General features: G+C 31.3%; 1 protein-coding gene across 2 annotated transcripts; it reads left to right on the top strand.

Moving 5' to 3' along the window:
- The first annotated feature begins 20 nt into the window (after positions 1-20).
- LOC139482297 (uncharacterized) lies at positions 21-16,316 on the top strand. 2 transcript variants are annotated; one of them, XM_071266097.1, is made up of 8 exons: positions 21-117; positions 2,646-4,039; positions 4,860-5,023; positions 5,908-6,075; positions 7,266-7,401; positions 8,514-8,630; positions 9,351-9,503; positions 12,749-16,316. In XM_071266097.1, the coding sequence occupies exons 2-8, from the start codon at positions 2,674-2,676 to the stop codon at positions 13,540-13,542; spliced, it is 2,898 nt and encodes a 965-aa protein (XP_071122198.1). In that variant the 5' UTR covers positions 21-117; positions 2,646-2,673; the 3' UTR covers positions 13,543-16,316. The 2 variants fall into 2 exon arrangements, with proteins under 2 accessions (XP_071122198.1, XP_071122200.1); XM_071266099.1 differs by having other exon boundaries at positions 4,872-5,023.
- The last annotated feature ends 655 nt before the right edge of the window (positions 16,317-16,971 follow it).

Here is a 16,971-nt window from a genome sequence, read left to right on the forward strand (position 1 = left end):
TTTTATTTCAAGTCTCGTTTAATGACGTTATCCTTCGTGGACAAAATTTCATTGGTCAATCTTTAAATGTGCCCCAAAATTCAAAAAATGGATGACAGTCAAGCTCGGACTTGAAATGTAAACGCTAGTAACTTTTTTTCCAGTTTGATTACCAAAATGTGATCAGGACCCTCAAGTCTCCCACACAAACTTTAAAATTGACAAAAAAAATGTTATAACTGGCTACTTGCCTGCAAAGCAAACATGATGCCTCGGTTTTTTCTTCGAATGGAACGAGCGCGGTGACATTTTCAGATTTCGCACAAAGAAAGTTCCTTACAGTTGTAACATTTAATTTTAAGACGGTCAACCATTCAGCACTTACATTAGATATTCCAATAATAATCACTGTTTACAGTATTTTACTCCAACTTTCATACAACTCATAAAATTGAAAGAACTACACATAAAATAAATAATTTTTGGACTGGCAACAAAATGTGATAAGAACAACAAACAACATAAGAATAAAAGAATGCAAAGAATTACATAAATTCAAATGTATAATTGACATTGAACATATATTCCATTGTTCACAGAATTAATCTTTAATTTTAATATGTTAAATACTACAAGTTAAATTTATTCTGAAAAACTATTTAAACAATACCTGAATCGGTGAACATTTCAAGATTTTTTCTCTTAGTATACCTGATCATGAACCATAACTGTACTTATAGATTATCATTGACCATCTCAACAAGATTGTTTACTCGCTTGAGCCAGTAGGCTATGGCGAAAGTGAGAAAAGCAATTAAGTTAAGATGACCAATGATCGATAATCTGTTTATCACTATTTTACCTATGACGACGTTGTTAATTTCATGACAACAGGCACGTGCATCCTTGGTTCCTAGTGATAATTTTCATATCATTCAACTCCACTGAGAAAGAAAATTATCAGTCGGCAAGCATGTAGCAAGATCAAAGGAAAATTTTGTAATTAGTGATAATTTCTTTTATTACCTTAATGATTTGTGTCGATGCTTTTTCTTCAAGCTTTGATTTTAAGATAACATATGCTGCTTGTGGTTAGTTACCAATTCAAATCAGTTCAGATTTCAATACACAACAAACAAATTTTAAGACTTTGCCAACTCCTACTCGATTAAAGTCTTTGAGCATTTAGTTGAGACTACAGTCTTCCTGCACAACTTAAAAACATGATGTTGATATGACAGATGACTGTTAAATGTCCAGTAGCAAGTTATATGCTTCTTCAGCACAAAAACCGGTAAATGTATGCATGTATACAGTGCAGTCTGTTGCATTCACACATCTAAACTTGTGACTACACTTTGATAGATTAATAAAACCAGTTTATCAGATAATATTGATTACCATGATTGTGTGAACACATTCATAACATACTTTTATTTAATAAAATCTTCTGTATGTATATGTTTTCACCCTCTAGATTTTGCGTAATGTGTGTCCAAAATTAAGGAAATCCCTGTTATGACAGTTGTCAGGTGATTTTGTGCAAGCCTTCCAAAATATCTTATTTGGAAAAAAGGAAAGATTTTATATTAGGCCAAATAAAAAAAGATGTGTGTTTCCTTGTACGTTACCACCCTATTTGTTAACCCGTTTGTCGTTTTTCAATAAGCACTGTCAAAGTCAGAATGTTCCTCCCATAGACTCAACGTTAAAAAAAAGGTAATAAAAATAAAAAAAAATCCCTACCTAAATGTACCTACCCTATTTTTTTCAAAGATGTAATAAGAATAATGAAGACTAAACAATTACAAGAACTATTCTTTTTAATTTACATTGCAGATACATAAAATTGAGAATGGAAAGGGGAATGTGTCAAAGAGATACATGTATGATTAAATCAGCCCAATGCATGATACCACTTGCCGTGCCGACATAGGGGACTCCGCTGCATATATGAATCCTGCTTTGACTAGACTGACTCGATGAGTCAGATTTTAAATTACTATACCTAGTTCACTCTGCCCCATTTTTTTTTTATTTAAAGACCATGATATTAGTAATCTATGATTGCAAATGAATATCAATAAAATAGTACATTTGTGGATAATGACCATTCTTGATTATAACCAAATTAAGAAAACTGGTTAGAATATCATAACTTTTCTGTGAACAATAATAAAATAGAGAATTGAAATGGGGAATGTGTCAAAGGGACAACAACCCAACCAAAGAGTAAAATACAGCTGAAGGCAACCAATGGATCTTCAACTATGCGTGAAAATCCGGAAGGGAACTTCAACTGGCACCTTATAAAAGAAAATATGTACTATTTCAGTTAAAATGGATGTCATACTAAACTCCTAAAACATATAAACGAACTGAAATTTAAAAAAAACATACTTATTGTAAGACTAACAAAGGAGTGGACAGAGGCTTATGAATTGGGTCAGGCGCTAAAAAGTGGCGGGTTTAACATGTTTAGTGAGAGCTCAACCCTTCCCCTTTTCATTTTTTTTTTTATATCTCTAGCCAAAAAAAGATAATTGTAAATGAAACTCCATTTCCAACAGTATTTGAAAAATCTTCACATACAATGTATGTGTGGAACATTGACAAATATTTACCTGTATGTTGTTATTTTATAGTTATTTTCTTTTTTCTTTCAGGTAATGCATCAGAGGATTTTTCAGAACGATGTCATCCAACCATGGAAGACATCTTGTAGGACCCCAATTCTCACAAGCTACATCAAAGAAAACTGTGTACCCATTACCACAGCAGTTAGCAGAGAAAGTGATAAAAGATAGAGGAAGAAATGCATATGTAGTTGTGTTTGACAACAATGAAACTGTGGACAGTTCATCTGGGTTGCCAAATTCTAATCGAAACAGTGTTTTGAAGACATCCTCCAGAATACTAAATGAAACAAATATTAAACTCGAAAATGATTCCTCTTCATTTCAGAAACTTTTAAGATCTAAATCTACCTCAACTGAGGATGTCAAAATCAACTTTTCAAACTTGGAATTTGAAGAATATGACAGCTCGAAGACAGCTGTCAAAGTATTTAGTGACGATGATATTGATATGGAAATTGATAAATGTACAGTCAAACAAGAAATTGATGAAGGTTATGAAGAAACACACCATGCAAGGACTAGTGAACCAATTGCAGGTTACATGGTTATTCCTCCATCCTTCTCAACACCTATGTCCTCAAAATTTAATTTATCAGGGTCTTCAGGCTACTTCAGTGGTGGCAGTAGTGGTATATATTCACAATTCAACACTCCAAGCCCTCTTCCAACAACAGAACAGGGATTTCAACATCCAGCAGCTAGGCAAATTATACTGGTTCCATCCTCAGTTAATTTAGAAGGAAGAAATGTTGTACCTCAATACTCTAACATTTCACCTATGTCTTCTTTAGCAGCAGGCCTCCACAATTCTGCAAGAATACAGTCACCTACAGTGTTTTCAACTAAGAAATTTACTGGAGCAGATGCTTTTTCCTTACCAGAAAATGCACAGGAAAAATTTGTTAATTTGGAACATGATGAAAGTAATAGACCATCGTCAACAACCTCATTAGAAAGCACATCTAGGTCATCAACTCCATTTCAGTGGGAGCAAGTTGAAAATCGTATAGTCATACAAGCCCCCAATAAAAAACCATTAGATCTTTCACTACCAAATGTCAACAGAAATGCAGCAGAAGTCCAACAGAGTATTAATGAAGTTCTTAAAGAAATGCAAAAACCAAAAACCACAACATCAAAAATTGGAGAAGTTGTCATTCATTGTGACGTTAAACAGAAAGAGACTGTTGTGATGGTACAACAAGGAGACACATCTAATTACACCATTGGACATCTTCCAATGTCTGACTCTCAAGAATTGATAAATCCAAGATCTTCTGAAATGTTGCCTCCATGTATAAAACAGGAAACAGATGACATTTATTCCCATGATTCCATTGGTTTTGGGAAATCCCCTGAATCATTTGGTTTTACTAATTCTCAAGAATCTAATGATTCTGTTGCTGTTCCTATGGAAAAAGGTTTGTCAAGTTGTGGTTATTTTTTTATAAGAGCGATTTTACAATTCTTCTGAGAGATACTTATCTTTCGAGTTCGAAACTGTAATGGACATTTGTATATCAGATATATGGTTACATTTCATCAACTGAATGGCTAGCACGCCAGTAATATAAGCTGGCCATGTGTTTATTGTCTTACACGTCACTTAGACACATAAATAGTGCTAATTAAATAAGACCCAGACAATTTTAGGAAGCAATTAGCATTTTATTTTTGCTCAGCAAAATATACTGATTTTTTACATTTGTATATTTTTCTTAAAAAAATGACAGGGCAACTAGAAACACTTTGTTTTGATGGCCTTAGATGTAAAGATATCTTCATTCTTGAACAAAAATTGTTGAGTCATAACCATGTTACCATCAAATTGCACATAGACAAATGTACACAATTTTTAGATACATGTATGTATCATTCCCGGCATTATCATAACAAATTTCCTATCTGGGAATAGTAAAAAAAACACCCAATAAATCCAGAAAAGTAGTAAAACACACGTTGCATTACCATGTTTAGCTTGTTTACATGTTACAATGAATTGTCATTGGTTCTTCTTTGAAAACTTGGCAAAAGTACTAAAGTGAAAGGGTTATAACATTCTCGATAAAAAAAAAAAACAAGTTTTTGTGTTATTTTTTTCCCTATATTCTATGCAGAAATCAATACATGTAACTATTACATTTTTATTTTTTATTTGAAAGGGTGTTCAACTTTTTAGTTTCCTATAGTAACTGTTATTTAATTACTAAAAAACATGACATGTACATTTACAAAGATCAGGCTTTTTTGTAGAGATCTTAGATACATCATTAACTAACATCCAATGGTTGGGTGGTATACAGTTGAAGAATCCAACAAAGGCAGACAAGCCTGATCCATCAAAGTCTGTCCATAGTGCTACACCTGTACAATGGAAACGAATGAGTACTGATGATATTATGCGGGTAATTTATTAATGATAAGTAGCTGTTGGGAAATGGTTTAAACTCTAAAAGGATCAAGTGATACATCCCAAGCCAAAATATTCAAATGAACATAAAGAAAAGGCAATTTTTTTCAAAGCTCTTATATTTAAAAGTAAAAAAGTTCTTTTTTCAAAGCTCTTAATATTTAAAAGTAAAAAAGTTCAAGCACTACAAAAATACTAATAAGGAGATGTATTATGAGTGCCAATGAGACAACTCTTCATCCAATTCACAATGTATAAAAAGTAGGATGTTCAACATGATCCTTGGCTCACTCTGAAAAGCAAGCTATAAAGGGCCCCAAAATACGTGCAAAAGAATTCAAACAGGACATTTAACAGTCTTTTCTATAAAGAAAATGAGAAACACTTATAAACTTACACCAATAAATGACAACCACTGAACAACTGACTACTGACTGAGAACTTTTTATATGAATAAAAATGCAGCAGGATTAAAAGTTTAACAGACGCCAACCTTCACACTAACCTTAGACAGTAGTGTAACATTACATGATAAAAAGACACTCTTTAAACTATAAATAGAAATGGCACAACTTGATCAAAAACAGGTAAACATACACTTATGTTTAATCTATGACAAAATATAAATACAACATTATAAAAAAAGATGTAGGAACTGTGTTGAAAAGACAATTGTAATCTAGGACAAAAAAAAGTCTGCTTAATGTACGTTATTTTAAAATTTTATGCAACTTAACCTATCTGACTGATTTCAAAGATTTTCCTGTTAATTTTTTTCTCCATGAAATATGTGCAAATATTTAATTAAGAACATCATTCTGAAAGATAAGCTATCAAATTAAATTATTACATTATTAAATACATGAGATTTCTTTGCAGGTTGCAACAGAATGTGGAAGGAAGAAAAGACCTCCATTTTCTTACATGACCTTGATACAAATGGCTCTGCACAGTAAAGAAGACAAAAGAATGAGATTACGAGACATATGTGCTTGGATAGAAAGTACATTTCCTTATTACAAGTTTACCGCCAAACCTGGTTGGAGGGTAGGTCTGCAAATTTAGTCTTTCAGCATTAAAAAAATAAGCTTCATGTCCAGTTGTCAGTAGATAACAGTTAAGCTAATGAGACAACGCTACACAAGACACCAAATGACACAGAAATTAACAGCTATAGGTATTCAACAATGAGCAAACCCAATACAGCATAGTCAGCTATGAAAGTCCCTGAAATAAAAAAATGTAAAACAATTCAAGCTAGAAAACTGATGGCAAAACTAATGTAAAAAAATAATGAACAAAAAACAAATATGTTACACATAAACAAAAGACAACCACTGAACAGGCTCTTGAATTGGTACAGGCACATACATATAGAATGTGGCTGTGATAAACATGATAGTTGGATCACACCCAACCCTTCCCAAACCTGGAACAGTGATGTAACAGTACAACATAAGAACGAACTATAAAAATCAGTTGAAAGAGGCTGAACTCATCAGACATGTTTTCAGATAAGTACAAATAAAAATACATCTAACAAAAACAGAGTGGAAATGGCCGTATACTTGTTCATCCCAACAACAAAAAAACACTTAGTACAGATCTGAGAGTACTCGCAGTTACTGACATCTAGATCAAAGCCAATAACAAGTAATGAAAATCAATGGCACTCATACCACATCTTTTTACTTCTATCTAAGACTAAATTAATTATCAGTACACATCCAACATCCAATGGATAAAGTGTAGAAATTAGTATGTTTCATTAAAATTCTTAATTTGATTTTGTAGTAAAAGATTGTATTGAATCTAAATTTCATGGCTGTAGCATGAAAAATTAATTATATGCCTTTTTTAATAGTTTTGTAGGGTTGTGAAAGGGTTTTATGTGCACACATTTTTGTTTTTTCCACACTTCATGCACATGTTTTGGTCAATCATTTGTCAATAATTTTACACACTGGTCAATAAAATTATAAAAAGAAGAAGCATTCAATTGAAATCTATTAATAAAAGATCAGTTTTTTAAAAGGTCAATTAAACCGCCATAATAACTGAACAATGATTTTTGATTATCCAACAAGATTTTGTGCGTGTTGAAATTTAAACACATTGTTCTTGGTCTTTATATGTTGGTTAGTCATTCATATAGAATATTTTTTGTCCTTCATCTGTTAATTTATATTGTCTATGTGATTTATACACTGTCTCTAATTATAAAATATATTTTTCAGAATTCTATCCGACATAATTTGTCATTGTACAGTATTTTTGAAAGAGAAACCAATAAGAAACATGGTTCCTACTGGACTGTAAGGGATGATTGTCCAGAGAAATTAAAGTCTTGTCCTGTTAGAGATACCAGAAAAGGTTTGAACTAACAGAAAATTTATTCTGTTCTGCAACTTTGTCATGAATACAATATCATACTTTGTATACACTGCTATAAATACATTTTTAGAGTAGACTGAGAATTCTAAAACGGAAGTTGATTACTGTGTCAACTTGTACCTAGCATATCCAGTTGCTATTTCAACCAGTGTTCTAAGATGTTCCGTTAGTCATACATGGTATCCAGGGAAGGCACTTAAAAAAAAAATAGGGTAACAACCTATAGAGGCAAATCAAAATTACATTTTCATTTCCACTATGCGAAAACATAGATGACAACCACTGATAGTTGAAATTTGGAAGTATCTTCCCTGAGTCCCATGTATATTTTTATAGGCCAAATCCTGGCACTCATTTCCACATTTGACTCTTATTTTGCACCAAAAGATTAAATTTCTACATACATGTCGTTCCATTAAAATATTAGAGAATTGTGCACACAACAGACAAGTTCCATATACACTGTCAGGCAACTTATAACAGAAGTAGTTTTCACAAACTTTGTGATAATCGGGGTACATATATCATCACTTTTTAACAAAAGTTTAAAAATAATTTCCTTGTTATCTTTTTGTCATTGAGACTCAAGTAATAAATTATACACCAATGCAATTTTATTTTCACACTGTTTGATGTGCCATGGCAAAAAATGACAAGTCCCTGGACTCAACTCAAATAATCCTTAGGGAGAACCTATTGTAATGATAGAAATAAACCAGTGTTCTCTCCAGACATTACATTTACCTGATACCATCATGGAAAACAGGGAAATTTTGAATACCATCCTGCTTTTTAAAATTATAGCATCACATTCATAACATAATTTATAAGAAAACAAAATCAGATAGCATCACATTAAAAAATATAGCATCACATTACCATGATGCTAAAAAGGCCTTGGGGAAAACACTGTTAAACTGTTTGAACAGTTATCAATGACACATCTTGCTCTCATGTTGCAAAAACAAAATATCAAATTATCAATAAGGAGTCTATGAAATAAATCCTGAAATTTCTATGAATTTTATAATCTTATCAGAAACATGTGAATCAAATTAAAAGTTTTGTAATTTGTTTGATATATTTTGTAGATGAGGTCAAATCCGATTCACCTCTTCCTTTTAATGGAATGATACCGGTGATTCCATCATATATACCCCAGTCTACAGCTTCAACAACTTGTACAGGATCTCAGGCTAGAAAACGAGGTATGAAGTTGTGCTGTTAATTCTGAAATTTTTGTGTATGCATTTATTTTGGTTGTTGAGCAATGGAATAAAATAGGAGATTAACAATTGAGATTTCATGAAATGGTGATAAAAAATAATGCAAACAATTTTAAATGTGAGTTTTTGTTTTTGAGAAACTAGTCCGGTTGTTATTTTCGTCAAAAAATCTGAATTTTGTTGAGAAGTCTTGGTATTAAAGGTGTACATCTTTGCTTTAGAAAGTACTATTATATAAAGTATATGTATCAAATTATTGGTCAAATTAATGAAATGAAATGCTGCTAGGAAAGATTAGCTTAGTGTATAAAAGAACAAGACACAGGAACCTTGCTAAAAGCTTTCAGTGAGCTTTTATGTCCAGCATGTCAGGAATAGTAGTTCATGCTCTACTTATAGACTGGATTTGACAGTTGATCTAAGGAAAAATACAAATTACAAGTTAAAAATGTGTATGCCTTATACCTAGTTCTGATTGAGAAGAATAAGCCATTTCAGAAAACCAGGACCAAATAGCTATTGTTAGCTTTTCTCTTCAATTTAAATGTTGATGATGAATATTTTGCCATATATTGTTAATACTATTATATTTGTTTCTTATTATTAGATAAAATAATTGAAAACAATACTGTAAAATAATGCATAACAGCAGACAGTATGTGTGGTTGAAGATTTATTGATCTTGTTCTTTTATATTGACAGCTGGACCACAACCAATATTACCTCGGCCCTCGCCTATTGGTAGTGGACCACTACAGACCTATGCCTTGATACCGATACAAAATGTACCCAATTCTACAGCACAGAATCAAAATCTTCCTCTGACAAGTTCACAGGAGTCTACTTCTAGTGAAAGTATGAAATATTTATTAGTCATATTAGATTATATTATACAAGATTTATTGTTATGCCCCATCTATAATTGATAGTAGAGGGGCATTATGTTTTCTGGTCTGTGGGTCCCTTCGTTCGTTCGTCCCGCTTCAGGTTAAAGTTTTTGGTCAAGGTAGTTTTTGATGAAGTTGAAGTCTAAAATTAGAAAGATCATATCATAGGGAACATGTGTAATAAGTTTCAAGTTAATGTAACTTGAAACTTATTACACATGTTCCCTATGATATGATCTTTCTAATTTTAATTCCAAATTAAAGTTTTAACCCCAATTTCATGATCCACAGAACATGGAAAATGATAGTGCGAGTGGGGCATCCGTGTACTATGGACACATTCTTATTTTAATAATATTTCTGCCGGTTAATACTGCACTGTTGATTTATTTTAATTCATAAATTGAAGGAACAAATTGGTGATTCTAAATAGACAAGGTATGATTTGGAGATTGTTTGGCCCTGTTAATTGACTAAAAGTAGAATGGTATGATGATATCACAATTGGTTATATTTTAACCTGCTAAATGTTGTCCTTTATATAAAAAAAAATGTTGGGAATAGCTTTGCCTTGATGATGCAAATTGATTTTGATGTCATAATGAATTTCTCAATTTTGCAACACAAAAAGGTTTATTTTCATGATTTTTTGTTTCTAATTAGTTTAGGGCACACATCATTCAAAACAATTCTTTTTGAACAAGAAGAAGATTTATATTACATACACTTCCTGTATTAAGGGCATATGATACAGTTTTGATCCCGTATTTACATATTGATTAAAAATTCCATATAGACTATTTTTAACCTGATTAAATCAAATATGTAATAAAAAATATACCTTCATGTGCTACTTTTTGAGTAAAATGGGGTCGAAACTTTGTATATTTGCTCAAAATTCAAGACGTATCTTTTAAGCTCACCTGGCCGAAAGGCCAAGTGAGCTTTTCTCATCACTTGGCATCCGTCGTCGTCGTCGTCCGTCGTCGTCCTGCGTTAACTTTTACAAAAATCTTCTCCTCTGAAACTACAATGCCAAATTTAAATAAACTTGGCCACAATCATCATTGGGGTATCTAGTTTAAAAAATGTGTCCGGTGACCCGGCCAACCAACCAAGATGGCCGCCATGGCTAATAATAGAACATAGGGGTAAAATGCAGTTTTTGGCTTATAACTCAAAAACCAAAGCATTTAGAGCAAATCTGACAGGGTTATATTGTTCATCAGGTCAAGATCTATCTGCCCTGAAATTTTCAGATGAATCGGACATTTCGTTGTTGGGTTGCTGCCCCTGAAATGGTAATTTTAAGGAAATTTTGCTGTTTTTGGTTATTATCTTGAAGATTATTATAGATAGAGATAAACTGTAAACAGCAATAATGTTCAGCAAAGTAAGATCTACAAATAAGTCAACATGACCAAAATGGTCAGTTGACCACTTTAGGAGTTATTGCCCTTTATAGTCAATTTTTAACCATTTTTCGTAAATCTTAGTAATCTTTTAGAAAAATCTTCTCCTCTGAAACTACTGGGCCAAATTTAACCAAACTTGGCCATAATCATCATTGGGGTATTTAGTTTAAAAAATGTGTCCGGTGACCCGGCCAACCAACCAAGATGGCCACCATGTCTAAAAATAGAACATGGGGGTAAAATGCAGTTTTTGGCTTATAACTCAAAAACCAAAGCATTAAGAGCAAATCTGACAGGAAGTAAAATTGTTGATCAGGTCACGATCTATCTGCCCTGGAATTTTCAGATGAATCAGATAATTAGTTGTCCGGTTGCTGCCCCTGAATTGGTAATTTTGAGGAAACTTTGCTGTTTTTTTGTTATCTTGAATATTATTATAGATAGAGATAAACTGTAAACAGCAATAATGTACAGCAAAGTAAGAACTAAAAATAAGTCACTATGACCAAAATAGTCAATTGACCCCCTAAGGAGTTATTGCCCTTCATAGTCAATTTTTAACAATTTTCTTAAAATTTGAAGATTTTCAATAACATTTTCCACAGAAAGTACTGTTATAGATAGAGATAATTGTAAGCAGCAAGAATGTTTAGTAAAGTGAGATCTACAAACACATCACCATCACCAAAACACAATTTTGTCATGAATCCATCTGTGTCCATTGTTTAATATTCACATAGACCAAGGTGAGCGACACAGGCTCTTTAGAGCCTCTAGTTTGTTTTAAATGATAAACACAAATTGTTTTTTGTTAAATAATTTTTTATTTCTGTATTTTATAAGTATCTTAAAACTCATTCATTTTTTATTCAGAAATAACTCATATTTATCAAATGTTCATGAATCTAGAAAAAAACATCATTTTTTGCTGTATATTTATCAAATTTTAAAAAATTGCACTATTTACGTTTTCATGAAAATTGACACAAATAATCTCCTCACATAATTAAACCAAATGGTATTTTAAAAAAAGAGGGGTCCATGAACTCGTTTTCAAGTTAAATAAGTTTGAATAATAAATATCAGTCTGAAACTGAATCTTTTCCCCATAAGTCATAGTTTGACGTTGCAAAAATAACAATTTACGTTAGCAACGTCATTATCTCCCCTGTATCTGTATCAAATGCCCTTAATATCTTTGGCAGCTCTTGTGCTCTATCTTTTCTTAGCATCTGTTTGTCAAATTAACAATTTGTTTGATAATTTCTCATCAACTGTCTTCATGGCTGTTTTACGAATAATTTGTAGATATTTTATACTGAAACTTCAATACTTTATTATACTACATTGATTCAACTTTTCTTTCTGCAAATTAAGAAAATTTGAAATATAATTCAAACTTTACCTTATCATTTATGGTAAATAATACAATTTAATAGAAAGTTCATGAAAAGTAAACTTGCAATTGAAATCATTTACTGAAATTTAGTTTACTTGCAAATGTTGTTCTTTTTTATCTTTTTTTTTTTCAAGCTTCTTAAATTGGCATTTCTTATTTAATATGATTTCATTGTACAATTTATCAGTTTAATTAACATTAAGTGTTTTAGTACTCCACCTGACTGTTGAGGTATCCACACATTTACTTCTAAACAGACCTGACTGTTGAAGTATCCACACATTTACTTCTAAACAGGCTTTAATTTTCATCTTTTGTTTGAATAAAGAAATTTTAACCTAATGAAAAGTTAAATTGTCTATTGTAGAAAATTATTTCTATTATTTTTATCTGTTTCAGATTCTCAGTCCGATTCAAAGAAAGGCAATAAAACCAGAAAGATTGCTCCAAAATTGTCTCCTTCATTACTGTTGTCCCCACCAAACATTGTGAAACAGGCATGGCTTGATTCTCAGGCCCTGAGCAGTAGTGAGGCTGAAGGTCTAGGTGAAAGTAATAAAAGTGACAATGAAACATGTGCCAAAAGAGCCAGAACAGGCTTGCCTCAACCAAAACTTTATTCCAAAGATCCTCAACCTGTTAGAAGAACTAGATCTAGACGGAAGCAGAAGTTAGTTCCCAAAGAACGTGAATTAATGCAAGATAGTTCAGATGAAGAAACTGAATATGCAAAGTTTGTGTCACGATTAGAAGAAGAACTTCCGACTCCGATGAGGAAATTACTCGACGAAAATGTTGAGAAATGTGATGAATCAAGTGCAATAACCTCTACTCCTCTTAAACACTCTGGATTTTTACCTCAAATGCCTTCACCTTTTTCAGGACTTACACCGTTAAAAAATGAAAATATTCTGGATAATAGCTTCCTAGAATGTTTGAGAGGTTCCCCACAAATGACAACAAAAAAGTCCCCAACATCATCTTCCAGTTCCTCGCCAAAATTAGACTTGAATTTCATTGGTCTTACACCTATCAAGATGGGTAACCATGACAATTCTTATAATCTGTCTAAGTTTTTAGCTGAGTATCCCCTGGATGCTAATATGGTTGATGATGCAGATGTGTTGCCGGTTGATCTATCTGCTTTGAACTGGAGTTCCGTACAAAATATGTTGCCTTTGGATAATAGCTGATTTTGTTAAAGGCTGGTTCAGAAATGAATATCTGTAGGGGATAGAAAGTCTGAAGTCAAAGCAATACCATTTGAATATAGATTTATGAAAGATAATATTTAGAAATGTAAAGCATGTTGTAAAGTGTGTTATTGTTAAATTTCAAAATCAAAATTAATTAAAATTGATTTCTGAATCAGTCTTTTAATTAATCCACACTCTGTCATATTTAGGCTCAATAACTTTTTTTGCAAACCTATGACTATATTCATGATGTTAGTAAAAGCAACGTTTATTTATTTTTTTATTGAAACATGTAAATTTAAAATACATGTCGTCTCAACATTGGAGCCTAAATCAGACTTCTTCTTATAAGTATAAAATTCAAATGCATGATATACATGTATAAGTACTTAATATTTATCTGTGATTAATAAACAGCAAATCTGACAAACATGCCTGTTTAAAGTATTATTCATTGAATGTAACCTGATAGGGCCTGGCTAATATAAGTTTCATTCGATTTTTTGAAAAGGAAATATTTGAGGTAATACTCACATTTTGTGAATCATTTCTTTATTTATATAAATAAGATGTTGTTTACTTTTTGTTTGACAAATTTTCATAAATATCATTGGGTAATGAGCCACATCAGGTCAGATAATTAATGGAATAAAATTTATGTCTCAGTTCTGTATCTGTATGAGTGTAACATTTCATATTATGTTTGATGATATAAAAAAAATGTAGTTTAAAGGGAATAAAACCACCATCAGTTATATGTTGTGTAGTAGAAGTGTATAAATGAAAGAAATCCAGTATATGCAATTAAGATTAAGAAAATAAGGAACAATAGCTTTTTACCATATTTGTGCAAACAGAAGTTACATTCCATGTAGATCCTTATTTATTGATGAAAATTTTGATTTAAATGTGTTTTTTTTTTCATTTACTACATGATTCATTGAATATCGAATATGTACAACATTATCGTTGTATAAAGTGTTTAAAGTTAGCTGAAGAATATCATGTTTTTTAAGGGAGGTTAAGGACACTGCAAATGTTTTTTTCAGAACTGACATAGCAAATGAAAAAGGCTGTTAAGTTTATATAAAGTATCTGTCCAAAATAAAATATGTGAATAAGGGGAGATAATTAACTCTGTTTTAACTGCTTTCCTTAATGGACAGCAAATCTGAAAAAGGTAAGGATAACTGTAGACCTCGAAAAGTTTTCACTCTATAAGAAAAAATTTTGTCATTATTTCCTGAATTTAGTTTTATTTAGAACATATGAATTAAATACTTATGCTTTTTGATTTACAATTTTTGTAAGTGTATTATTGTACAACCAGTTTAAATTTCGTTTTTAAGTTCGATGATTATATGTGTGTTTCCTGTTTCTTTTGCATTTAATTTTATATATAAACTAGTTCTTTATTATTTGGTTATATAGATTGGGTTAAATAATAGTAATAATATCTTCAAATGTGGTCATTTTAGAAAGGTCCTGATTGTTTTAGCAATCTTAAACATTTGATATTTTCTTTTTTTTTCAAAACTCTAGGTCTTAGGAAAATCTAGAGAAGGTAATTCCAGATCCACTAGTTGTGTTAAGTGATGTTTACACTTTTTATTGTTGAAGAAATACAAAAAAAAAGGAACTTTTCATCTTTTTCATTGAAATAAAAAAAAAAATGGTAATTTTTGTCATTTCTACTGGTTGTACAGTATCCAGTTATTTTGAATCTGTAATGTCAATCAAGGTTGTTCTTGTATCTCTGTTTTCAATAACATGAACATTTAGTTATCATTTTAGAAGTTGTGGTAAAATTGATATTTCAGAATCAATTTTGTACCCTTTGTTATGAAATGTGCTATAAAATCTTTATATTATTTTAATATTTACAATGAGTCTTTATATAACGAGATCTGTAATGGTTAGAATATATATTGAAACAGACTTTTACATCTATTCCTATGCACCAGTGGGTGGACATGAAGGTTATATATATTAATATTCTTTTGAAAATATTTAGATATGTCTGTCTTCTATTCATATGTTTGGTTTCCACTCTACATACATTGTTTTGTATACCAGAATATTTTTGTTTTTGGCTTTGTACTTCTGTTGTACAAAGACTGGCTGTTTAGATATATAAGTCTCTGATTATTTGTTACAGTTGTTTACTATTATATGTCTTAGCTTCAGAATGTTATCAGACGATAAGAAATTATTACAAGTTTTTCTGACACTGCATCAAACATGGCTGCTGTGATAATTAAACTGGTTAATATGATAAAAGAAAAACCTTTTTGTAGATGCCCATAGATTTACAAGCCCTGTTGCTATTCTCTGACACTTTTTTTTTTAATTTGACACCCAGTTTTACTAAAAGTCTGAGAAGATGATAATTAACATTTTTTTATCATTTAATAGAAACTTCACAATATTATTATTTTGTAATATCTTCAAACTTTCCCAATACAGAATTTCTCTCTAAATGCATTAAATCTTAGATTTTCATGAAATTCTTTTTAATGCATGAAAAATGATAATTATCTTTTTATTGTGGTGTTTTTCAAGCTTTACAGACTGTTCAGAACCTGTCCTACAATGGACAAGATTAGGGCAGAATTTTTATGGGCACATAATGCAGATTTGTATGTATGAAATTTTGACCTTAGATTTGAATATTCTAATGAGAGCAAGATAGTATTTTAGTGAATTAATTTTTTATGTTGTTATGTTGCTTCATCTGGCAGCAGTTAATCAATAAAATATACATGATATTGTTTTATTGAATTTATTACAAATATCACTGTCTCAAAGTGGCTGCAATTAGTGTCATTTATTTTTGTGGATAGAGGAGAACTTGTCATTTTCTTGGATATATGATTTGGTTGTTTTGCCAGCCTGCATACAACCTTCTACAAATTGTGTTACTTGTTGAACATTTAAAATTGTGGTTCACCGGTACACACAAAAACACAAAAATTGATGTCTTACAAATAATAATGAATTCACTGTAAGACATATTTTACCTGCCTTCACAAAACCATCATTGTTTTCCACTGTTTTAAGTATTGAGAAGGAAGAAAATAATTGTCATGATTTCAATAGTGAAATAACCTAAATACTCTCTGCCATGTATGTTGTAGCCATTTTTTCAAAGACTCTGAGGTGTTGTGCAAAAAAGAATTCTTATGCAAGTTTATATAAAAAATGTTCAAATCCAAAGTTTGTTAACATCACCAGACAAATTGTCAAATGAATAAGGAGTATGATTTTATTTTTCCATTACAGTTTTGATCCCTGATTTATTGAAGCACTTATTTGGATTAAATTCATCAACACTTTTCATGGACAAAAGGTTTAAAAAAAAAAAGCCTCACACACACAAAAAACATACTGTCTCTGTTTTATCATGTTTGTCTCTCCTGCAACAAG

The sequence above is a fragment of the Mytilus edulis genome, chromosome 7, assembly GCF_963676685.1.
Source record: "Mytilus edulis chromosome 7, xbMytEdul2.2, whole genome shotgun sequence".
In the NCBI taxonomy this organism is placed as follows: Eukaryota; Metazoa; Mollusca; class Bivalvia; order Mytilida; family Mytilidae; genus Mytilus; species Mytilus edulis.

What these genes read in the sequence shown, in the direction of transcription:
- LOC139482297 (XM_071266097.1), top strand. Translation starts at nt 2,674, where the DNA reads ATGTCATCCAACCATGGAAGACATCTTGTAGGACCCCAATTCTCACAA. An exon ending in TGCTGTTCCTATGGAAAAAG is followed by an intron (nt 4,040 to 4,859) that starts GTTTGTCAAGTT and finishes TACAAAGATCAG; the next exon opens with GCTTTTTTGTAGAGATCTTA. An exon ending in GTACTGATGATATTATGCGG is followed by an intron (nt 5,024 to 5,907) that starts GTAATTTATTAA and finishes ATTTCTTTGCAG; the next exon opens with GTTGCAACAGAATGTGGAAG.